Source organism: Grus americana, chromosome 8, assembly GCF_028858705.1.
Source record: "Grus americana isolate bGruAme1 chromosome 8, bGruAme1.mat, whole genome shotgun sequence".
Taxonomy (NCBI): Eukaryota; Metazoa; Chordata; class Aves; order Gruiformes; family Gruidae; genus Grus; species Grus americana.
In genome coordinates this window covers 30,280,874-30,304,270 of record NC_072859.1, presented here as the reverse complement: position 1 = coordinate 30,304,270, position 23,397 = coordinate 30,280,874, and the positions used below count along the sequence as shown (strand labels likewise).

Genomic DNA, 23,397 nt, shown 5'->3' with positions numbered 1-23,397 from the left:
GTCGGCAAATTGCTTGGCGGCGGTGGCGGCGGTGGTTGTGAGGCGGGGTGGTGGGTGAAGGGTAGGTGCTGTGTTGGTAAGTCAGGAGGCGGGTAGGGGAAGGTGCTTTTCCTCTTGTGCGGGGGAGGGGGCAGTTGGGAGACGGGCCCTTGGCGGGCAGGGGCCGCCGGTGGGGGCCGGGGCCTGCAGAGCCGCGGTGTGGGGCCGGGCCGGGGCCCTGCGGGACCGGGGCTGTTCCCTCTGCGGGGCGGCGTGCCCGAGCCCCCGGGTACGCACAGTAAGTGCTCAAAACTCTACAAATGTGGCCAGTCCCGAGCCTGGGCGCCCTGGGCTCTACTCGCGGCCTGGCCGGGGTCCCCCTCTTCAACAGCCTTCTGGGGAGCCGTGGGTGCTCAGAGCCCCTGCCCGGCTTTGTGGAGAGCAGGACCACTCGCCTTCGGGTTCCCTCTCCTCCCCGTGTAACGTTAGAATAAGTGTATTTGTGTGGCAGGGGTGAAGGTTAGTTAATTAATTCACCTTGAAAATGAAGCTGCTCTAGGTGCTAAGTGTTCTCTTCCTCAGGCTCATCACCTGTGGCTTTATAATTTCCTCTGGACCTTCTTTTGTTTAAATAATACAAGTGCATTGGTAACAGCATTAAGCCAATTGTTGTGTAAAAATAGCAGAGTCCCTGAGAGATCAGCATCTTGATTTTGGTTTGAGGAGCATTTGGTTTGAGTACAGCTGTGAAGCAAGGGTAGTGCTAAGGGGTGAAAAACACTGCCTGGGCTTCCTGCCCTTCCCTTCATGTCTGCGTTTAAAGCCAAACTCAAATCTGCTCATAACCCGAGTGTTCCATTTCTTTGCCTGTGACTCTACCATGTTTGCCTGTAGTCTCTTGGCTCTATACCCCACTTTCAGCTCCCTGCCCTCCCCACTTTTTAAAGCAGTGCTCCAGCAGACCACATCTTGGTGGTTGGGGTTTGTTATCCCTTCTCGTTGACTGAGCTGCAGATTTTTAAGACGTTTCTGCTCTAGGTGATCAGGCTGCTCTCTTCTTGGAAATCACCACGTCAGAACAAGCAGGAATAAGCATGTGCCTGCTGCTGCTGGAGGTGGCTTTGGCCGGGCAGCCAGGCTGGGAAGCAGAGCCTGAGGTTAGGCTGGGGTCTGCTGTGCAGCTCTGGGCCAGTGACTGCGATGTCCAGCATTCCCGCGCTGGACAAGGCAGAAGCAGTGAGCACTTGAGTGAAAATGGAGTGTTGCAGGCACCAGATTGGCTCATGAGTTTTCAGTTTTCCAAGCCTGTGAGATACACATGCGAGATGCTCGAGTGAGATTTCTCAGCCCTTTTCCAAATAATGCTTGGCTGATGAGCACGTGCTGCTCTTCATCATGCTGTTTTTGATGCGGGGCTTGTGTTTTGCAGACAATGAGTGGAAATGAGGATGACTGGCTGGCTCTCAAACCCCAGGAACCTTCTCCATCCCAGTGTTGCGGCAGCGGCTGCAAACCCTGCATCTATGATGTGTATGAGAAAGAGCTTGCACAATGGGAAAGGGCCAAAGCAAAGCAAGACAAAAGTTTCCTCATGGAAAAGAAGGAGCAGGTCCATTTGTCTTCATCACATCCTAGAGCAAGTGCTTTGATCGTACTTGTTAGTGTGTGGGGGTGATGGGCGAGGGATGCAGCAATAGATGAAAGTCTTAAGGCTGTAAACCCAGTTCCCCAAACTCTGCCTTCAGAGCCACCCTCCCCCTTGCCTGCTCTCTCCCTGCTGTAATGTGATTTTCCAAGTGTCGAGTTCGCCCTGGTGTCGCATTACAGCCCTGGGTCTGCAGCTTCTCCTGGCTGGGGCACCCCAGGCAGCCAGAGCCAGCCTCTCTGGAAAGTGGGAATGGGTGAAAGGTACAAAGATTCACAATTTTCTGTGATGGTTTCCTCAGAGAATCTCAGTTTTCCTGACCTTTTTCATCTTTTCCTGATTTTTAGACTCGTACTTTAAGGATGAAAAAAGCTGCGTTGCGTGTGGTGGAATAGTTGTCTTCAGACCGTAATTCTAAACTTGTCAGGGCCCTTTTACATAAGATTAACTATGCTGGGTCAAGCAAAAGTGATCAGCATTGAAACAGCTAAAAATATTTCCTATTCGCAGTGGTCATCAGTAGGTTTCAAAGTTGCCCCAAAGCAGCGCTCAGCTCTTTTAGCAGTATTATTTCTGTTTGTTTCCAGACATGAGAAAACGATTGCGGTGAGTCATAATAGGATGACCTTGCTGTAAGGTGTAAAAATGTAATTTAAAAGCGGGGGGGGAGGTGAATGCGAGATCCCAAAGTGCATGCCGCAGAACATGATAATGAATCAGCAGAGAGCTGAAATTTGTGCTGGGCCCCAGCATTTAATACATGTTCTTCTGGAGTCCTGAGTATCTCTGGCACTAAATTAGCACACACGTTTGCTTCCAAAGAAAAATGAAATAATAAAAGATACCATCTAACCAAGTAATTATTTATTGTTGTTCTTGCAGAGCAATAATTCAGAACTGAATCCAGATACATTTACTGCATTCAACATAAGCTCGGTGGAGCAGCTAACAGAGGACACCTACCAGTACAAATTTGAATTACCAGGAAATAGCAGTCTGCGATTGAGTTTAGGACAACATATCGTGTTAAGGTATTGTTCTCTGTGCTAGTTAAACAGTCTGCATTATGTAACCTAATACATAGGGTTTTGTCAATAGACAAAGGCTTCGTACCAGGCAAATCATAATTTCTATACCTCCACAATGACACAGATGAAAGAACTCGTGAGCTCGCTAGCTCTACTAATTTTATGGTAAAAGCCATTCCAAAGCTGTATTTTTCTTCAGCATTATCCTTGTGTCAGTGGGTCAGAAAGAACTAGGTGTGATTAAGAAAATCCATTTGCAGAAAGAAAGACTCAAAGAATAGAGGTTACAACAGATGATTTACTCCAGGGTGTTGGAATGAAGACAATGAACTGCTCTTACCCCAGAGCGCAGTATTTTAGGCCCTGTATCTTGGGGTAACTCAGCACCTGGGGTGTAACCCCCGGTGTCCAGGCATTTCCTGACTGATTTCTAGCAAAAACAACCCTCCTGTGTAGCTTATTGCTTGCCAGAAAGGGGCCACTTGGGAAAAGTTTATGTCTCTCTCAGCCATCTGTGGTGATCACTGCTAGATAGAAAAAGTCATGTTATGATGCCATTGATCTGTATCTGTTGACGTTATTTGTACGTTAACAGCTGATGTATACAGCTGGCTGGCTGCTGAAAGTACGTACTTCTCCCTTCAGCCATCTCTCATAATGCAGCAGAGGAAAAGGTTCGGTTGCTTCAATCAATTACTGTAGTCAGTAGTAAAGAGCAGAGTGGATACATTCTATGGAAGGAGAAAATAGAGGAAAATACAGTGTGTATTGACAAGACCTCAGGTCAAGGCTGTGCCCTAGCCTTCATTATTTAATTACCAGATGCTGTTGGAACACAGAAAGGCAAGCAGACCCCAGCCTGGAAGGGATAGCAAACTTAACCATGAAAGCATTTTCTCTCCCCTTTGCCACTCTTGCACGTTCAGCCATTTCTCACAAACCAGCTCAAGCATCCTTCCAGGGATGTGTCCACGAGCTGACTATGCGGTACAGCTGGGGCCACCGCTGGGAAAACAAAAGGTGCATTTAGCCATTATGTTACCCCTGGATTTTTATCTCTGGAAGGGAAATGTTTTGCATCTGTGCACAGGCCAGGCCATTGGGAAGAGAACCTGCTGCCTCCCTCGTCTCCCCAGAGAACTGCAGAAGTTTGGTAATACCAGTCAATGACCCAAGTCACAGTGGGTTCCTATATTTCTCTCCTCAGAGGAGTGGTGAATGGTTTGGAGGTCCAGCGAGCCTATACTCCGATTAGCCCAGGGAATGCAGAAGGGTACTTTGAAGTGTTAATGAAAGTAAGTAAGCCTGTACAATATGGATTAGAGTCTAAGGTGCCGGGGACTGTGTTTTCTTTAGGAACCAAGCACGCTGTCAGCACTTTGAGTGAAACTCTCTCAAATCTCTCCTGGACTGTTTCTGTGTTGTTTTGAAGCAGTTGTGCTTTGCTGATAAAAATTGCAGTTTTCCCCACAAAACTGAAAGCAGAGGAAGGTGACACGCAAACAAGTGCTTTGCAGCATAAGCCCTGTTAAGCACTTGGAAGAGCCTCTCAGGAGCCCTGCGGTCACCAGTGTGGAAAGAGCCCATTCCACTTCCCCAATTTCATTTTGCCTTTTCAATCCGTCTTTGAAATTGCACCCAGTTGTCAGCCAGGTTGAACCACTGATTTTTGGGAAGTCTTTGCCCAGTCCTTATCCTTCCTGCTGTATTTTGCTTTAAGAACACTCCTCAGGGAAAAAAAAAAAAAAAAATTCATTTCAGTGAAAAATGTAGACGGCAGGCAGCTGGTTCTGGTTTGCAGGCAGGGCTCTGGAGCTGCCTGCAGTCTGAGAGGGTCCCTGTGGCCCACGGGACGAAGAGGTGGCCCACGGGCACAGGCTGCACCTATTGGGATGGCAGAGCGCTATTTTGGACAAGTGTCCTGGCCCTTCTGGAGGCCACCACAAAATGCTGGTTGAGTTCAAAAGGATTTTATAGGAGAAGTTGGCTGGAAATTTGTCCGAATAAAGTCTGCATGACCCTTCATAAATGAGTAGTTTGTGTGGAGAATATCGAATTGAAGAAAATTTTTCTGATGCAGCATTTGTATGTCACTAGTGATTCCTCAGGGCAGACGCAGACTTCAGTATAGGTGTGGAATTGAAACTGCTGTCTATCCCACGTGGCCTGCAGAGAATGACCACTTGTCCTCCAGGATTTCACATTTTTGGGGTTTATTATGCATTATACGTTTGAACACAAACCCTGTTCTTTAGAAAAGCGTACAGCTTCTATAGGACACCTGTGGGAGGGTCATTTCACTGTTCTTGTGGCAATTGGTGTGTGGTAGGGAAGTGAAATGTTGCATTTGAGTTGCATTACTAGGATACGTTCACAGGATGACTGTGAAATTTCATGTATACTTGCTTATTACTCACAGGTTTTGCATTTCAATAATAATAGTAATGATTGTAATGATACCTTTCCTTTATATAGAACCTTCCATCCCAAAGGGAGCTATAGTTACTCTCTGGCAGTGACAAAAGAGGTTGGTAACGCCCAGTGTAAAGCAGCCATTTTTATAACTCACTCTGTAGGTTGTGGTATATTTCGCACTATTCAGGCAATTTTGGAAAGTACTGTATTATTATTATTATTACTATGCAATCCAAGCACTGTTCAAACCCTTCTGTCTCCTGTTATTATAGCATTGCATTTGTGATACTACAGTTAAGAGTGAGGGAGTTACCATTTACAGAGCATAACCCTCTTTTTGAGTGATTTTATAATGTTAGGGTTTCTCTCCATGTAAAACTGGGTGTAGAAGTTTTCCCCCCAGGAGATAAGTATTTTTTTTCTTTAGAAAAATTCATTTTAAACCCACTCAATCACTTCTCACTTCAATTTTTGGAAATAATTTTGGTGAAAGGAGGATTGTTTTAGTTTCCATTACCCTGGTCCATTGAGAATAGGCAATAAGTGGGGCTGACTTTTCTGCTCTTGCCTTGGGTTTCCATATGTATTTGAAGAAGGTAGGTATAAAATACTGCTCCTTTGATGCAGCTGCACACTCTTTGAATGCGACATAGTACCTGCCCAGAGCGCTCTGAACGTAAGATGTTTCTGACAGTAGCTCAGTCATCAGTGTATGTTATGCATTTACCTTTTGAACGTAACAACCAGTGCTAATAGTTTTTAATACTTTAGGTATCTTGTTTAAGTGAGGTTGTTAGGAGGGGAGGAGCATCTATGTTCTTTATTAGCTAACACTGCTTGCAAGCACAAGCTCCAGCTCACTCGCTTACTTCTTCTCAGCTTTGTGGTTCACCCATTTTGTTTGCCTGCAGTGCAGCTTGGTGGCCAGCCAAGGCACTGGGGTGTGGAGCTGGGCTTCTCTCCAATGCGTGTGCAGAAAATACCCCAATATAAGCTTCTCTTGTATGGGCTGGAGTCTTCGAGGGCTTATATCACATCCCATCTTTTGACCTCTGGTTGTGTTGCTCTTCCTCAGGCTTATCAGCGGCATTGCCACAGCTGTTGGGCTTACCTGCTCTGGCTGTTTGGACCAGCCCTCATTCTCTGGCCAGATCCCATAGACTGTGGCCGTTCTTCTGTGCGTGTTTGTTTTCACTAACCACAAAGTGGTCATACGTATAGGACATATGTATACATACAATGTGTAGCAACAAGACCGCTTGGATGAGCTTTTCGTTTTCCAGCCTCTCCTTGCTTCTCTGTTTCTAAAAAGTACCGACCCTTTCTCATCAGTCATGAGCGAGGTTAGCATTCCTGTAGGCAAAAGCCTAGATAATATTGTTTGTGTCTGGTAGAAGGTAAGGCAGTTTTTTGCTAATCTTTTTCTTCCATGAGGCCCACCTTAACATATTTTTTTGAAAATGTGAAGGCATCCCTTATCATCCACATGATCTGTTCTGAAAACAAGAGTTTTATAAATGAGAAACCTGACTTTGGGTCACTAATTGTATCAACACAGCATCTGAAAGACTGAAATAAAGCAAGAGCTATGCAGTGTTTATATAACTATCAGTATCCAGAGGGCATTTCCAGACCCCATACCCTAAGATTTGGAGAACACTTGAAGGCTTGGACTGTGCTTTGCATTCAAGACACTCTTCTCTGTGTGCTTTGTAAGCAAGAACTCTGATAAGCTTTTTCCAGTTTTGGAAATTCAGACTGCACGAGAGTGGGTTGTGTTTACATTATAGTCAAGCTGGAATGGATCCAATATGATTTAATTTAAATGTCTTTGTTTTGGGTATAACTTTGAGTTATTTTTCAAACAGAATGATCTTTCTCTCTTTTTAAATGCATGAAATGTTTTTTTGCCCCCTTCTTGTTTAAATGTAGATAACTTTATAATTGACGTTAAGCTGGGAAACTTTCCAGCAGAGTATAATTATTCTTTTCTTTTGTGCAATGTTTTTTATTAGTGCTATGAAGCTGGGCTAATGTCACAATACATAAAAACATGGAAAAAAGGAGACGCGGTCTTTTGGCGTGGGCCGTTTGGAGGGTTCCCGTATCAACCTAATAAGGTTAGTTCCCTCAGAGACATAGGATATTTCAGCTTGTGGCAGCTCACTTTGTTTAATACTCCAAAGGGAAGACATCAATTTGATTACTGTTTTCATGATTATTTTAGGGACTTCCTGGGTTACCGTACAGTGCTACAGCATTAGCAGTCAATTGGAGAAAGTACACCTTATTGAACTGCAGAATATTTAAGAAGGAAGAGGAGAGGGAGGTGGAGGGGAGACTGGAAAATATTAGCAAGGCACTCTGTTCATCACTTGCATTAGAAGTTCCTGATGTGTTTAACAAAGGGAACTTATTTTGCACCAGCAATGAGCGTGGATTGTTTTTTGCTTTGTTTGAACCACATTGCTGTTTCGTGACTGTGCACAAGCGAAGGGGAGGTGTTGATCTTTTTCTCTTTTGGGTATTCCCTGAACTGTAGCAGCTCCAGTGAGGTGTCACGTCACCCAGCTACTCTGCAAATGTTGATCCAACCTGCTGATACCAGGCTCGCTGCAAAGAAAGGCAGATCCAGTTTCAAGGGGAAGGCTTCTCACACATACTAATTGGGTTACTTAATTCTGACCTTTCAAATGAGGAGCAAAATTGAAACACTGGTCATTAACATCCCAAAGCCTTGTTTTTTCTTCTTCTTTTTCTTTTTTCACCCAACAAAAATAAGGCTGTAAAATCCCAGTGGCCGAGCTCCATGCAGAGCAATTGTGTTCAGCTTCCTGAAATACTCTCCCTGCTGTTTAGGCTACTGTTCCCTTCTCTTCTTAAAAGCTTCCACATAATCATTTGGGACAGAACATGGCAGTCGTGCCTGGAAGTGGCTGCATTCAGGGGCTGTCTGGGTGATGTGTGTACACGTAGTTTGCAAAGCACATAAGCAATCTTTAAAACAACTTGCTGTAGAAGAACTGTTTACGATTTAGGAGTTATAACATAGGATCCGAGTATTAGTTTCATAGTAAAAGTGTTTTTTTAATCTCTATTTTCTGCCACTAAAATAGGATTCAGATTCAGGCAGATCAGATTCACAATAAACTGCCCAGTCAAAACAGAGCACAAATGGCCTCTGAGGGCTTAATAGGGGCTTAAGTCCCAGTTCTGGCATTGGTGCGCTGGCTGGCAGCTGAGGAAAGTGCTGGGAGCCTTCTGTCCTCCTACGCACAGCACCTTGCTGTCTGAACATCCCTATCACGAGCAGAGTGAATGTCCCCTCGCCCCTTGCTGCTGGTAGCTCTTTGAGAAAAGTGATATAATGCACCGGGAAGATATGTGGATCGGGATGGAGAAGAAACCATTTCCTCCAGAGAACATTCAGGATTTTACTTTGCAGCATCCAAGATAAACACAGGGAGCATTTCCAGTGGGAAAACAACTCGCAGTGGGTCAGGAAAGTGTACTGCAGAATTGATACTGAAATATAAATTAACTGAAATCAAGGCTAAAGTTAGGATAAATTATTGTATTTGGGTAAAATCCAGTTTCATTAGATTTGATATTTGAACCCTGAAAGCGCTATCTGTAATCCTTTGCAGAAAAATACATTCTGAGATTTGAATTTACCAGTTCATGGCTTTCTGATACGTTCTCTCTCTTGAAGGGCCCTTTACCAATGTGGCAGCAAGGAGGAACTGACCATGAGTGCATCCGTTTCTAGTCACCACAGCTCATTCAAAATTCTCTGGTTTGTTGTTAGCATGGAGAACTCCTCATGTTGGCATCTGGTACTGGCCTCGCACCAATGCTTCCCATCCTCCGGTCCATAACAGATGATGAAGATGACGAAACTTTTGTAACTCTTGTTGGCTGCTTCCGTACCTTTGATAAAATTTATTTGAAACCTCTTCTCCAGGATCTGGCTCGATACTGGAACATCAGAATATTTTACATCCTAAGCCAGGTAAATAAATGAATATGATGTGTGTTTGTGTGAGAGTTCTGTGTGCTGGATAAGCCTCTGCCTCCTCTGTTTTTCCACCAATGTGATCTCAATTCTTTCCCAGTCATCGAGGGCATTTTGTGATCCAGTAGCTGCTGTTCTTAAGTCTGCTACTTACTCTCACACTGCTACCAATCTGGAGGATTTCAGGGAAGCAACCATGGCTGCTTGTCCCTCTTTACCTCCTTGGTACCTGTTCTGTTGGGATGGACCCACTGATTCATAGTCACTGTTGATCATTTCCCCACCACTTCGGGCAGTTGTTGCTGCACCTAAACATTTGTGCAAAGAAAACTCTGGGAGACTCACAGCAAATAAACTATTTCTTCTTTCCTAATACCAGTGCCTTAATCTGTCCTCACCTTCCATTCGTTGCTCATGGCTAGAGCTCTCTTCTTCTAGTTTGTTAGCACCGACTTCCCAGCAATTATTTTTTCCAGCTGATCCATTTTTAAACTTCTCAAAGTTGTTTCCCTTTCTGTAAAATTGCTTTTTCTGCCAAATCCATGGGATGAGGGCATACCTCTCAGTGGTCTTACATTTTGAGCAGTCGTCTTCATTTCCATTTGGTCCCAAAGTTGCCTGTGTTCTGCATGGATTTGGTGCTTGAAAATTACTTCCCTTAGAAATGCGGATTCATTGCAGGGAGGATATAGAAAGAATTATTTATGCTAAGGGAATGAATCCCATTGCATTTTTAGTTTCTCAGATGAATCATTTTTTGTATCTCTATAGTGGATCTGCCTCGTGCGTTATGTTCCACATATGGCCTTGGCAAGTTGAGACTGGGTACAGAGAAAAGTACTCGTGACTTAGGCACCCCCTCAGCTGCTTGTATAGGAGCAGAACTGGTAATTGTCTCTGGTGACATAGCTTAAATACCCTTTTCAGGACAGTGCTGTCTCAAGAGCATGAGGAGGTCTTGAAATTCAATCAGTGAAGGGCAAGAAACCCACCTGACCCCTGTCAACACTGTCTGCCCCGCATGTACATCTCTCCCTTTCTTCTCTTCACAGGTTTGTTGTAGTCCAGCACTGGCTCGTGCGTCCTCCCTTTTAGAATTAAATATCTGTCTCAATATTTCACTCTGCTGCCTGTCACCATCTGAGCACCTTCTGCTTCTAATTAATAGCAGTAGGAGAGTCCCCGCTGGATCCAACACCACGGGATCTAACATTTCTCATGAGACTGGAGCTGTGTTTGGAGCAGGGCTGGCTTCTTTCAGTTTGGGTCAAGGGAGATGGGACTGAAAGAGACTTGAGAACGGGAGAGGCAATAGAGAGGAATAGACTTGGGATTTAGGACTTGGGAATAGAAAAGGCGCGTTGGGAAGTGGTTGTCAAAGGAGAAGGTTCTGCAGCATTTATTAGTGATAGTTACGCTCTGGTTTTGTTCAGTCCCCTCTGAGTGAGTGGCCGGCTCCTGTGGCAGGGAAAGATTTCATTTGTTCTACCCAGACGGAGTCACAAGGGTGAAAAATGTCTTGTGCTGTGCTCTGAGGGGAGGAGGGAGATTCGGCTGTAAGCGATCAATTGTCCTTTTTAACGTGCCACACTGCAAACCTTTTGCCTTTTCAGGAAACTTCGCTGGAAAAACTTCCTTGGAGCTATCAGGAAAACACATACACAGGTCGTCTTAATGAAGACTTGATGAAGACGATAATAAATTCTTGTCGAAGAAGGCCATTTGTATTAATCTGTGGCTCTTCTGCATTCAATGAAGATATGAGTAGATACTTGAAAGCTGCAGGAATCGAAGAAAGTTCCTGTTTTGTCTTCTAGCAGGATATTCCTGACCTGAGGACCCTCAGGCCAGGCCTTGGATGTCCTTGTTTCTCTGCAGACGTTGCTCAAAATTGGTCATCTCAATAGACTAACTTCCTTGTGCGTATACTTTCATAGGCCTTTGGATCAAATACCTGTCTCCAGTATGATTCTCACTCTTGAGAGTGTTATAAGGAACGGGTGCCATTCCAGAGCGGCTGCTACATGGCATGCTGCCCACACCTCAGGGAACAGCATGGTGATTTTAATGGAGGTCTTCACGTGCAATTTTGAGAGAGAGATCTCTTAAGGGTACTAAAAAGCATCCAAGTACACAGCTGTGCTGTAATACGAAGACCAGTGACTTGCTTTGCAATCCGTGTTAGTCTGCAGTGGTGGTATTGTGCCCTGTTAGATGTCCAGAGGAGAGACTTAATCCTCGGGGAGAAGACTGCCCGGCCATGGGAACAGCGGAGCACTGGCCCCACACTCAGGAGTGCATAGGGTTCGTTTCGGTCGTGTCCTTATCTTGCTGGGTGGTACTGGGTAATTCATTTCAACCTCTCTGTGCCTCAGTTTCCCCGTTATACACTAACACAGAGAAGGCGGCACTGATCTGCTCTGAAAAGAGCCTTTCCAACCACATACAGAAAAACTAAACATAGGGATGGAATTATACGCACTTTGGCAGGCTGTCCTTCCCTAGCACAGCCTGCATTACCTACCCTTGTCCTTAACCCTTGAAATGCTGCCTGGAGAGAGAAAGAGCATGTCCTAAAACTGAGAGAAAGCATCCAGGTTGTAGCTGCTGTCTGTCAGGGAGGCTGGTTGGTTGCTTTCCAGGTCCCCTAGGTGTTGTATAATAGCCCTGGTTCATTAAATTGAACCTCTTTTCAAATAAACAGCTGTTTCTTTTTGTCACAGGCCTCTCACAAGTGCCCAAGGGGGTGCCCGAAGCCCATGAGACCACCACCTGAGGAGCGAAAACTTTGCGGAGCTTTGGGGTGCTGCCCCACAGGGTGGGGGGCAGAGCCAAGGGCCTGCCCTGGGGGATGGCAGCCCCGTGGCTGCCCTGGCACAGCACCCGGCCTGGGTGCCCTGGCCCTTTCCTTCTCTTTCAGTCCCAGGTGCTGCTGCCTTTCCTCCGAGATATCTGCTGTCTGCTCCTTTACCTTCAGAGGCCACTGGAAATACAGCCTTTCTGCACAGCTTTCTGTTTTCCCGCTCATTCCCAGTTCATCCTGTGTTGTGGTTTCCCAGGCTGTGACAGATCCTGTTGCGTTACATTTCATGCCTCATTTTTTACCTGTATTAAATAGTACACCTTACACAAAGGAGATGTAGTTTAACAGTTACTCAAAATAAGCAGTGTGCACTAAAATGATGGCTCCGATTCGCACATTGGGAGGAAGCGTAGGTTCCCCTCCCATCAGCAAGATTTATCTCCAGTTACCAAATACCTAGAATTAATCCAGCATAGCTGCGGCTTTTATATTAACCTCATCAAAGGCAGGGCTGATGAGAAAGCCATCTTTGTAACCCAAAATATGGTTCTGGCTTTTAACACAGAGAGATCTGGGGAAGGTGTCCATGGTAGGGCCAAGGCAAGCTCTCAACTCCCAAACCGTGCTTCAGCTGTAAGACACTGATGTAGTAGAGGCGCTTCTGCACAGCATGGGGCTGATAAAATAAGGAGTTGCTTTCTCCAGTTGCTGTCCCTGCTTTGGCCTTAGCTAGGAACACAGAGAAAATATTTTCCTCAAATATTGCATACTCTGAAAACCTTCCTTACACACCTCTTGCTTTAAATATTCTGCCTTTCTAAGACTTTGTTAAAAATCGACCCAGCCTTTTTGCAAAGGCCTGAAGTAAAATTTCACGCTCGCGTCGGAAAAGCGACGACTTTCTGCGTGAACGCTGGGACTGTTCCTTTAAACACAACCCCAATATGTCTGGGTATTTCAGCACATATGGGCCACGATGGTTAAACCCTACCCAGCTGGTCCGGCCGTTCTGCCGCGAAGCCTCCCGTCTTTGTTCGTGGCTAAAAGGGAGGGTGGTGAGAGACGGAGCAAGCTGTGAATGCCGCGGGTTGCAATCCTGCAAAGGCAGGCTGCAGGCAGAGCGGGAGGAGGTGATGCATGCCGAGCCGGCTCGCCACGCCGGAGGGGGGGTGTCTTTGCGAGACGTTCTCCGTGGGGGACAGGATGTCCTTGGAAGTATGAACTCGAAGGAGCTTTCAAACTGCCCGTGGGCACTTTGTTCTCTATTTTCCGCCTTTCTCTCCCTTCCCTCTCCTGCCTTTGTCGTTTCTGAGGCTGGCTCTCACAGTCCCCTCTTCCCAACCCGTCCCCAAGGGGACAGCCCCTTCCAGAGGCTTGCCTGGTGCTTCTGCAAAGGCAGGGACGTGGGATGGAAAGGCTCTCGGGCAGGATTTTCCCTCCTGAGGGAAGATGAGAGGTTTCCTTCCCTTCAGAGGCCGGGAACTGCCCCAGGGTGGCCGTTTTATAGGGAAATGGTGGCGATCGTGAGGGATCTGTGGGGCTGGAGGTGCGTGAGCTCCCTGCAGCGGTGGGTGGCCGCTGCCAGGCCGGGGGCTCGCACCCTGCTGCCGGGGCAGGGGGTGCTGGCAGGATGCTCCAGTGCTCTCACTACCACCCATGCAGCGCTGTGCTGGGGAGAGGCGCTTTGCTTCGCTTCCTCTCTTCTTCCTCCTGTGCAGCCTAAATACCTTCTTAATTTCATCTCATTATTTCTTGCCTAAATAATTCCTCTTTCTCCTGGGGACCGTATTTAAACCTTTGATCTTCTCTGAAGTCTCACAGTCCTGATCACATCCTTTCTATTTAAATGAATCAAATGTCATTTTGACTCATGATTTATAAATTTGCCCACAGAGGAATAGCGGCAGCCCCAATACAGCACACCTCAGAATCACCCTCCGTATCTCTGGCCGGAGCCAAATCATCGTGGGCTGATCCAGATCACCTCCGGCCAGACTTCTGTGCGGAAGGACCTGCCTGGCTCCTCTGCCTGGCTCCCTGCTGCATCTCGTCCTCTCCCTCCGCCCTCCCGCCCAGCAGCTCTGGCCCAGCCGGGAATGGCCATCCCCAGGTCAGGAGAGGGTGAATGTGCCCGCGGTTGATGGATGCCGTCTCCTGGGAGGGGGACACAGCTGCTGTGCCGCACAGCCCCAGCCTCCCCCCATCTCCTGGGGGTATCGCCGATGCAGAGCGCAGCTGGAGGGATGGAGAAGAGCTGCCGTGTAGGTACCGGCGTTCCTGACGCTGGCTCCGTGCTGGGAGGTGCCTCGGTGCTGGGGCCGGCTGTGGAAGGGCTGGAGGACGGTGGGTATTGCTGGGGATGGATGCGGCGAGGATGAATGTGCTGCTCCGTCGTGCAGCAATGGAGAAGCCGGGGAGCTGAGCACTCCTGGCTGAGCCGGGGTCGTGGTTATGGAAACGTCCAGGAGAGGCCCCTGTACCGCGGGCTGTGGTGCCAGACCTCTGCCGCCTTTTTGCTGCGGGCTCTGGCCCCCGCACGTGTTGTACGAGGCGTGGGGACAGACCTCCTCTCCAAGCCCATTAGGGAAGCAGCTAATTAAGCTCTGCAGTGTCCCTGGGAGGTCAGAAGGAGATGCGCCAGCATCATAGCCATCTCCCAGAGCCTGCACCGGAGCGGGAGCTTTGTGCTGCACCCCGGGACAGGGAGGGCTGCCTTGCATCTCCTGGTTTGAATGTGCATTTGGTCCTGGTGCTCCTGGGGCGACGAGATGCCCAACACCCCGGGACGGGTACCCTGATGTCCCCTGCCTTGGCTGGGCTCAGGACGGAGGGCTCCTGGTGGGGTGCCCCGATGCTCCCACCAGCCCTCGGTATGGCTCCAGTGAGGCCGGGCAGCAGGGAGAGAGCCTGTACAAATATTATTGTTGTTATTATTACCCATAAATATATGCAGGCACTTAACGACCTTGGCATGGAGCATTTCCTGGGGATTAATGACCAGTTGGCGTTAATGGTCCTTAGCTGCACCTTGGGCCATCAGCTCCTCCCAGGCCATCATTAATCCACAGGAAACGTCTCGGGCATCGATCCTCATTGCTTAATTAATAAATGCAACTTGTCTCCCCGTCTGAGATTTACAGATACTCACTGCTTCTTTCCCCGCTGCTTTGAAGGTGACTTTTTTTAGCACAGGTCCCTCATGCCAGCAGGCCCTGGTGGGTTTTTGTTTCCTGGCATTCATCTGGGTGGGGGTTATGGCAGCAGGAAAGTCTTTTCTCTCCTGGGCAGGAGGGAAGGAACCGAAACGCTGCTGGGTTTGGGGTTTCTCCAGCTAACGTGGCACAGCAAGGAGCACATCTTTCCCACCGAACGCAAAAGCTTGATTACCTTCAGCCGAGTGCATCCAAAAGCCTGGGCGAGAAGGAGCGTGAGCCAGCACGGAAGAACATGGCAATTCTCCGAGGCCTTAGCAGGTTCTATAATAATCGATGGGTTTTGCCCATGAGTCACAATTCATCTCTAATCTTTCTCAGGGGAGGTGGGATTTGCTATCTTTAGTGCTCGCGACTGCTGCTTTCCCGGGCTGAGCATCCCGCTGAGCCTGGGCACTCGCTGCAGGGATGCTGACCCAGCAGCCGACGTGGAGACGCGGCTGCGTTTAGATCCTGTTCCCTGTTTCTCTGGCCTTTACCACCGGTTGGCTTTGTGCAGTGGGTGCCGCAGTATAAATCACGTTAATTCCTGAGGTGCTTTTCCACGGTAAGTCTGAAATTCCCATTTTGGTTCGCTGGCTTGCCTGGCGAACTAAATTATTTTCATAGCCCCTTAAGGGCATATTGTCAGCCCAGACTTACTGCCGTTATACACCATATCTGAAACATTAATATCTCTTCTAAATATAGTGTATTGACAAGGTATCTGGTATAGTGTAAATCCTTGGGACATTTGATCCAGATCATTAAAACTGAGTGAAGGAAGGGAGGAATAGATCAAGTTACCTTGCCGCTCTTAATTCAAACAAGCGATGAATTATTCATTCCGCTATTAATTCTACAGTCCTCCCGCTTTTTATTTATTTCTCTCTTTATTTATTTTTTTTCCTCCTGGACAGACAGCTCCGGAAGGATGCTCGGGTGCCGGTGAGGGGAGATTTGCCTGCCGGAGGATGGGGTGCGCGGGGGCGGGCTGCCTGGCAGCGCTGGCCGTGCTGTGCGGGGTTCTTGGGGATGCTCCCAGCAGAGGTAAGAGCCCGGTTCCAGCTCCCAGTGGGGACCCTGGGGCCGGATGGGCATCCGTGGTCCCCGGGGAGGAGAGGGCTGTTTGCGGGCGCAGCAATGGCTCTGGAGTGTGAGCGGGTCCCAGCCCTCAGCCCGTGCAGGGAGAGGGGTTCGCTCAGGCCAGGGAAAGGAGCTGGGATCTGCAGTTACCGTGCGTGGCAGCAAGTGCGGGACAGCGCCGCGCGCTTGAGTCTGCTTCATGCTTATTTTACTGCAGATTGCAAGCAGGGGTTGTCCTGTTGTGTACAGGTGCTTTGCTGAAGCCTTTGTTAACTTCTGGAGTTGCACATGCCTATATAAAAATATATACACGCATATACATATATATGTTAATGTATGTATACGTGTGTATGTTGCTGTGCATGTAATAAACCCCTCACCTTACCTGGATAAAACGCCCGCCGGGACGCAGGGCAGGGTTAGCAGACAACACGGAAATCTGGGCGCAGGGTGGGCCAGGTCAGCGCAGTAACTCGGCTAACGAGCCATACCCTTCCCGAAAACGGCAGGGCCTTTCTCACAAAAGGGCGACGTCAGAAATCAAAACCCATCCCAGCCCTGATGCGGGTGCTCCTGCCCGGTGCTGCCTGCTCCCCCCCTGCCTGCACCCATCTGGGCTCCCCGGAGCACCCCCAAGGCTCCCAGCCCTTAATCCATCAATATTCCTGCACCGTGGCTACTCACCCCTCCTGCGGACTCCTCTCTTGCATATTTATTTCAATAACATTATTCCTTTAGTACCAGCCCCATATTACTTTATTGCCTATCCCCAGTAATTAGCAAGGCGATTTTAGATCTGGCCAGCTTCGCTGCTTGTGCCAACACACACACACGTGTGTGCACACCCTCCCCTTACCCATTTGCCATGGTGCTGCATCACACACGTCCGCAGGCCACCCCCGCACACGCCTCGCCGGTAGGTCGCTGCACCAGCGAGCGTGATGAAAAGCAACGCGCGCTGGCTGACTATTGATTTGCAATATGCTTGGCCCAAATTGATGGCAGCGAGCGCCCAGCCTTGCTTGGGAACCCGCACATGTCCCCCGGAGGCTACGCAGGGTCTGCATCCCTTCCAGACGTGATGTATGTGCCCGCTATATCAGCCCCTTCACCCCAACCCTAATCACACCCCGGGACAGCTGGCAGCCGCCCCCTCACCCACCTTATTTTACAATAACCATGTCTCAGTATAAAGATTTCATTAGAAAATCGATCTCTACATGCATAACTCATTGTTAAGTGCATCGAGCCCTTCTCCCCTATTTCTTTCGGCTTGAATTCACCGATACCGCCATTACATGGAGAAGCATCATCAGCGGGAGGCACGAAGCTGAAGGGCTGGGCAGCCGGGGCCCCGGCGAGGCTGGAACCACTGAACGATTAAAACTCATTCCCTACTTTCTCTTTCCCAGCAATAAATAGATGGGGACACCGTGCTGGGGCCGGCAGGACAAGCTCACGGGCACGGCTGAGCCCCGCCGCAGCCACACCATGGGCAGCAGGGGGAGGAGGGGGTGGTGGAGGGATGGAAGGTGGTGGGGAGGGACGCGTGTCCTCTGGGGAAAAGGGGTGGCCGAGCCCAGCGGAGGGCTGCAGGGCGCTGGTGTTTCGCTAGTGTCGGTGGTAGGATGGAGCCGATGCTGTGCACTCCGTCTCCATCCTTTGAGGCTTCCCCTGGAAAGGGGACATCACATCCACTTCTCTGTTCCCCAGGCATTAAATGCGGGGGGGTGCTCTCAGCACCCTCCGGCAATTTCTCCAGCCCCAACTTCCCGGGGCCGTACCCCTACGAGACGGAGTGCACATGGCTGATTGTGGTGGCCGAGGGCTCCTCCGTCCTGCTCTCCTTCAGCCACTTTGAGCTGGAGTACCACGCCGCCTGCGCCTACGACTACCTCCAGGTCTACAATGGGGCTGCCCGGGACCGGGGCAACCTCCTGGGCACCTTCTGTGGCCGCAGCCCCCCCCCACCCTTCTCCTCCGCCTGGCATGTTATGGCCGTCATCTTCCGCTCCGACCGCCACGTGGCCAAGCACGGCTTCGCCGCTGCCTACCAGAAAGGTAGCTGGGAGGGATGGCGGTGGCGGAGCAGCCCTCCGTCAGTCCTCCCCCCACCATCCTCATCATTTGTGCCCCCTCACAGATGCCTGCGGCGGGCAGCTGACGGGGCTGTCTGGGGAGATCACCAGCCCCCGCTACCCCGAGAGCTACCCCAATGATGCCGAGTGCCGCTGGAGCATTGGGGCGGCCGGCGGCGGTGGCCCCCTCACCTTGGTGTTCACCGACTTCCAGGTGGAGGGGGGCCAGGGATGCGGCTTCGACTATGTGGCCCTTTTCGATGGCCCCACCCCTGCTGCCCCCCGCCTGGGACGCTACTGCGGCAGTGCCCGCCCGCCCCGCACCGTCTCCTCTGCCCCGCACCTCCTCGTCCTCTTCAAGTCAGACTTCAACATCGGTGGCAGGGGCTTCAAGGCCCATTTCTACTCAGGTGCGGGGGTCTCGGGGTGGTGGGGCAGTGGGAAGGACGTGGGGATGGGTCCCTGGGGTGGTGGTGGTGGTGATGTTCTCTCTCCCATGACAGCAAGAGGCGATGATAGAGGAGGGGAGCCCTTTGGGGAGAGCTCATGAGATGATGGTGTAAAGTGTAAACCACCACGCAATGCAAAAGGCATTGTTGTGGCTATCCCAGGCCTTGGGTTGTCTTTCTCCTGAGCAAGAGCCGCCCTTCTCCCTTGCTCATGCCATTCCCTGGGGATACAGGTTTTCCCTGTCTGCCCTTGTAGGACTTTGGCCACCTTGGGCATTGCCATCCCCCAAAACTGATGGGTGTCCATCAGCCAAACGCAAGGCTGGGGAGCAGTGGGGTGGAGGGCAGAGCATGCTTTAGCAATAAAACAAGTGATCGCTTATCCACCAGCTCATCCACGCCCAAGGGACTTCAGGTTTGCTTTCGTTTTTTCCTTTCCCCTTGTTCCCTGAGCAGGCGAGTGCCAGGAAGTGTTCACCACCGTCAAAGGGAATTTCTCCAGCCCTCGGTACCCCAACTTCTACCCCAACAACCTCAAGTGCCAGTGGAACATCAAGCTGCCCCCAGGCTACCGAGTCAAGATCTTCTTCTTGGACATGGAGCTGGAGGGCCGGAGCAGCCTGACGGGCGGCTGCGATTACGACCACTTGGCCGCCTTTGACGGCGGCGCCGAGAACGGGTCCCTGCTGGGGCGGTGGTGTGGGCGGGAGAGCCTGGCACCTGTCACCTCCCTCAGTAACCAGCTGCTGCTGATCCTCCACACCGACCGCAACACGGCCAAGAGGGGCTTCTCCATTGCCTACGTGGGAGGTAAGGTCTCAGTTGGGTGCTCCGCAACGTTTTGTTTCCATTGGGACATGCCTGAGACCGTGTGATTTCCAGAAGGACCATGCGGTGAAGATACTCGTCAGCAGGAGCAAAGCATGGGGCTCTTCGGGGATGGGGTGGAAAGATGTGGTGGGTGAGCCCCAGCTCTTGCAGCCTGTGAGACACACATGCTCCACATCATGTTTAGTATTCAAGAAATGGTTCCTGGCTTCTCCTCCTCACATCTCTGCTGCTGTCACGCTCTGCTCCTCTCCCAGGGCATGAAGGAGAGAAAACCCAGGGGGTTTTTAGGGGACCAAAGCCCCAGGGGAGGTGACCAGTTCAAGCATCACTACCCTGTTCCCCGGTCCCCAGGATGCTCCAGCCCCACCAGCACAGAGCTAAGCAGGCAGATATAAACCACATCCTCTCCACCGGCAGCAGAGCCAGAGGGGCAGGACCCCTGGGGCATGGCGCTGCCAAATCCGCCCAACCAGCCCTACCCGGCACCTCCCCACCGCCGGCGTGCCCCGCGTCCCAGCCGGTGCATCCACAGCCGGTGGAAGGAGCAGTGTGTAACCTTTCTCATGTATTTGCCAATCTTTGCACCTCAAAAGCCGGTGAATTTATGGCGTTCGTTGTATTTCAAGATAATTACATCTGAGCTGACCTGTGTGTCGGGGATGATTCAGACAGGGGCAGCCTCACTGGCAGGCTGGAGCCGGAGCAGGGCTGCTTGGCCAGAGCTGGGGGTGGCTGGCCCTGGGTTTACGAGCTTTTATCCCTCAGCAGCAAAAATCCTTCTTCGTTTCCAGTGTAGCAGAAGGGATTCAGGGGTATGTGGCTGTAAGAGTAAGAGATGGGATGGAGTTTTGTCCTGAGCCTCTGCAGCCTCTGGAGGGAGAGAGGTTGTACCGGACATCTGGTAGGGCTTTAGTGTGCACGGCAGGTCTGTCCCTGTCCTTGTCCTCCTTATTTCTTACTGTTTTACAGCGGTGTGCAGGGAGAGAAATGTTGGCCTCACTGTGTCTGGTCACGGAGAAACCCCATTCCCGCCGGAGGAGCTTGCAGACAGATAGATGGGATGCTGGCTGAAGAGCAGGGGGAAGCCCTGTCACGGAGAGGGACGTGACTTCTCCTGCTGCCTGAGGCTCCCGCATCCCCCGGTACACGCTGCCGGATGCATGTTGAGGGAGGACAACAACTTGGCCATGAAATCGAGCCTCCCTCTGTAAAGCTAAGGCTGCCTGCTACGTTTGCCCGGCGATTCGGGCATCTGCTTGCAATTCGCAGCCTGCGCGGCACCTCCAGCCGCCAGCGCCCTGCCAGGAGAGCGGCTGCTTGCGTCGGGACGCGCTGGCTTCTCCCCGCCACCGGCTTCCTTGGGAGCCCTCGGCGGCAAAGGGGCACCTCAGCCTCCACGTCCGCATCCACAGCTCTTCAGCCATGCAGATATTTTCTTTTCAGGCCCACGACAGGGCATGACTTGGGCTGGGCGTGTATGATTTATGGCCGTTGGAATGAAAGCCTTCATGCCAGGAGAGAAGATCCATTTTCTCCTCCTCCTCTTGATCTAATGCACTTTAGTTATTTGGTAAATCTTCTAATGGTTTTATAATGCACTAAGTGGAGCAAAGTGACACTATTTTTTCATATTGATTTTGTTGCGTCTTACCAGTTTCGTAAGGCCAAGATTCAGAGGGAGCTGGAATAATTCAATAATTCATACTGCCCAAGTGGTTGGTTCAAGCTGAGCGAGGATTAACTTTAAAGAGGGGGGCATTTTTCCTCCCTGCTTCTTTCCCTGCATGGATGCTTTCTGCATCCAGAGGGGCCAAATACAGTTCCAGAGGGACTGGAGAGGGGCTGGCTTCCCCACTGCCTCGCTCCTCAGCATCATGGGCAGCTCAAGAGCAGCTCCCTCCGTGTGCTGTTTGCCAGCTCCCCATCAAAAATAACATTCTGGGGGAAGTGGAGGGCTGATGATGCTTGGACAGGACCTGGGCTGGGCCATCCCCTGGGAGGACCCAGCTCACCCTTCCCTGGGTCCCCCCGAGATGCATCTCCTCCATTTCGTCACTGTAAGAGTGTCTCTTGCAGGGGTGTCATAGCGTGCAGGGGAGCTCCGTGCCCACGGCAAGCCAGCAGCAAAGCTCTCGTGGTCTAATCCTGGGCAGCAGCTCGGATGTTTCGCTGGCTTTGCAATGATGGAGAGCGGCTGCTCTCACAGGGTAAATCCTTCCTTGCTTGTGGCAGCGACAGCGCGACGATGCTGCCTGTGATGGCACTCGGGTGTCATTCGGAGAGCTGGGAAGGAGGACGAGGCTCGAGAGGGTGGTTGGTGGTGTCCTGCCCAGGGCAGAAAGCAGGACAGTGCCTGGGAGCCAACTGTGTCTGACCTCGGCACGGGACAGGGCTAAAATACTGATATATGAAGTAATGCTTTCTGCATTTCACGTGTAGCTCCTTTTTCCCTGAAAACCCCTCTCATCCCATGAGTCCTGTGGCAGCAAGGCCAGGTACTGCGAGATGCACAGCAAAGTCATGAGGCTGATGTCCCTGCTAGTCCTGGTGCTGTCGGTCGCCTGCCTGTGTGTGATGGGGACAGCGAGCTTTGAAAGCGGCTGTGGCTCTGCACTGAGCTGCTGCAGTCGCTGCAGCCTGGGGAAATCCCCTCCCAACACGTCACTTGTACCTTGTGTTCTGTCCCGACAGTTGTGCCCATGAACGTCAGCTGCACCCGGACAGACTTCCACATCCAGATCCCCGTGCAATCCCTGGCCCAGCTGGAGAGGAATAGGATTTATTTGGGGACCCCCTCCTGTGCAGCCCAGGTGGTTGGTGGGAACTTTAAAATACACACCAGGTTTGACACCTGCGGCACTGAATCCCAGGTAAGCTGTCAGCAAACCTTCCTTTAAAGCGAGCTGAGTAGATGGCTAGCCCCGTTGTACCAGCTGCAGAGAGGAGTTCCCAGTCCCTGTCCCATCTTCCCAGCAGATGCTGGTCTGATTCGTGGCCAACCGCCCTGCAAACCCCTGTGAAAACGAGCTGCACAAAGCCCTGACGAGCTGCGACCCTTGTCTTGCAGAAACGCAACAACACGTCCATCATCGTCAGCACCCTCTACATCGATTTTTCAGCGGGCGACCAGGAGGACATCCACCAGTACGAGGTGCAGTGTGAGCCGAAGAAGAAGGAAGCCTCGGTGACCCTCATCGCTGGCCCTGACCCAGCCAGGCTCAGCCAGGCAGAAAACCTGGTGGATGCCCAGCAGCGGGAGGGGGGAGAGACGGACGCCCACGAAGTCAAGAGCCAGGACACCAGCGACATCGTCTTCATCAGCATCTGCATCCTGGCCGGGCTCCTCATGGTCATCGCGGTGGTGGGGCTCGTGCTTCTGTAGGATGCTGCTCCCCAAACCTGCGATGCCAGCCCTGCTCGGGGTGGAAATAAGCCCCAAAACCCCACCCTCACCCCAGGCTGAGCACTAACACAGCTCCCAGGCCCCGAAACAGAGCCTGAACCCAACCTCCACCTCCTCCCAGTGCCTGAAAAATCTGGGCAATAGGCAGCCATTTCCCTTCCCAATTTGTTCTCCTCTGTCTCAATCTGTCCATTTGGCTCAGGAATGCAATTCTTGCGCTTTCTAACTCTTCCCGCACCTGCTTCAATTTGTTTTCTCTCTGGTGCTGCTGCTTTTGGGAAAGTAACGTTGTTTGCCGATGGCTGCAAATCATTCTGTCAATTATTTCTAGCTGAATCCTTGAAGGTACAAACCATCCCCCAATACAGCAATATTCCCAACAAATATTTTCCACGCTCCCACCTGTGCTCAGGGGAGTAACGTAGAGCTGTGTTATAGGTATCTCCACTTGGCACGTATAGATGTAGCTTGTGT

The 23,397-nt window shown here is 50.6% G+C and overlaps 2 protein-coding genes across 6 annotated transcripts; both read left to right on the top strand.

Moving 5' to 3' along the window:
- Positions 1-16: 16 nt before the first annotated feature.
- Positions 17-12,685, top strand: LOC129209527 (NADH-cytochrome b5 reductase-like). Of its 5 annotated transcripts, none has more exons than XM_054834082.1 (7): positions 22-76; positions 1,409-1,588; positions 2,507-2,655; positions 3,860-3,947; positions 7,083-7,187; positions 8,876-9,079; positions 10,696-11,783. In XM_054834082.1, exons 2-7 carry the CDS (start codon positions 1,412-1,414, stop codon positions 10,897-10,899), a joined length of 927 nt encoding a protein of 308 aa, XP_054690057.1. In that variant the 5' UTR covers positions 22-76; positions 1,409-1,411; the 3' UTR covers positions 10,900-11,783. The 5 variants fall into 5 exon arrangements, 4 of the variants coding, with proteins under 4 accessions (XP_054690060.1, XP_054690057.1, XP_054690058.1 ...); XM_054834083.1 differs by lacking the exon at positions 22-76 and adding an exon at positions 163-277; XR_008578100.1 differs by lacking the exon at positions 22-76 and adding an exon at positions 11,806-12,685 and having other exon boundaries at positions 724-1,588; positions 10,696-11,386.
- A 3,191-nt stretch (positions 12,686-15,876) lies between these two features.
- CDCP2 (CUB domain containing protein 2) lies at positions 15,877-22,902 on the top strand. The gene is made up of 6 exons (XM_054834038.1): positions 15,877-16,126; positions 17,876-18,223; positions 18,306-18,650; positions 19,146-19,499; positions 22,212-22,390; positions 22,588-22,902. Exons 1-6 carry the CDS (start codon positions 16,051-16,053, stop codon positions 22,900-22,902), a joined length of 1,617 nt encoding a protein of 538 aa, XP_054690013.1. The 5' UTR covers positions 15,877-16,050.
- The last annotated feature ends 495 nt before the right edge of the window (positions 22,903-23,397 follow it).

Coding starts and splice junctions, on each gene's coding strand:
- LOC129209527 (XM_054834082.1), top strand. CDS start 1,412: ATGAGTGGAAATGAGGATGACTGGCTGGCTCTCAAACCCCAGGAACCT. Junction 2,656..3,859: donor GGACAACATATCGTGTTAAG/GTATTGTTCTCT, acceptor TTCTCTCCTCAG/AGGAGTGGTGAATGGTTTGG. Junction 9,080..10,695: donor TATTTTACATCCTAAGCCAG/GTAAATAAATGA, acceptor TTGCCTTTTCAG/GAAACTTCGCTGGAAAAACT.
- CDCP2 (XM_054834038.1), top strand. CDS start 16,051: ATGGGGTGCGCGGGGGCGGGCTGCCTGGCAGCGCTGGCCGTGCTGTGC. Junction 19,500..22,211: donor CTCCATTGCCTACGTGGGAG/GTAAGGTCTCAG, acceptor CTGTCCCGACAG/TTGTGCCCATGAACGTCAGC. Junction 22,391..22,587: donor CCTGCGGCACTGAATCCCAG/GTAAGCTGTCAG, acceptor CTTGTCTTGCAG/AAACGCAACAACACGTCCAT.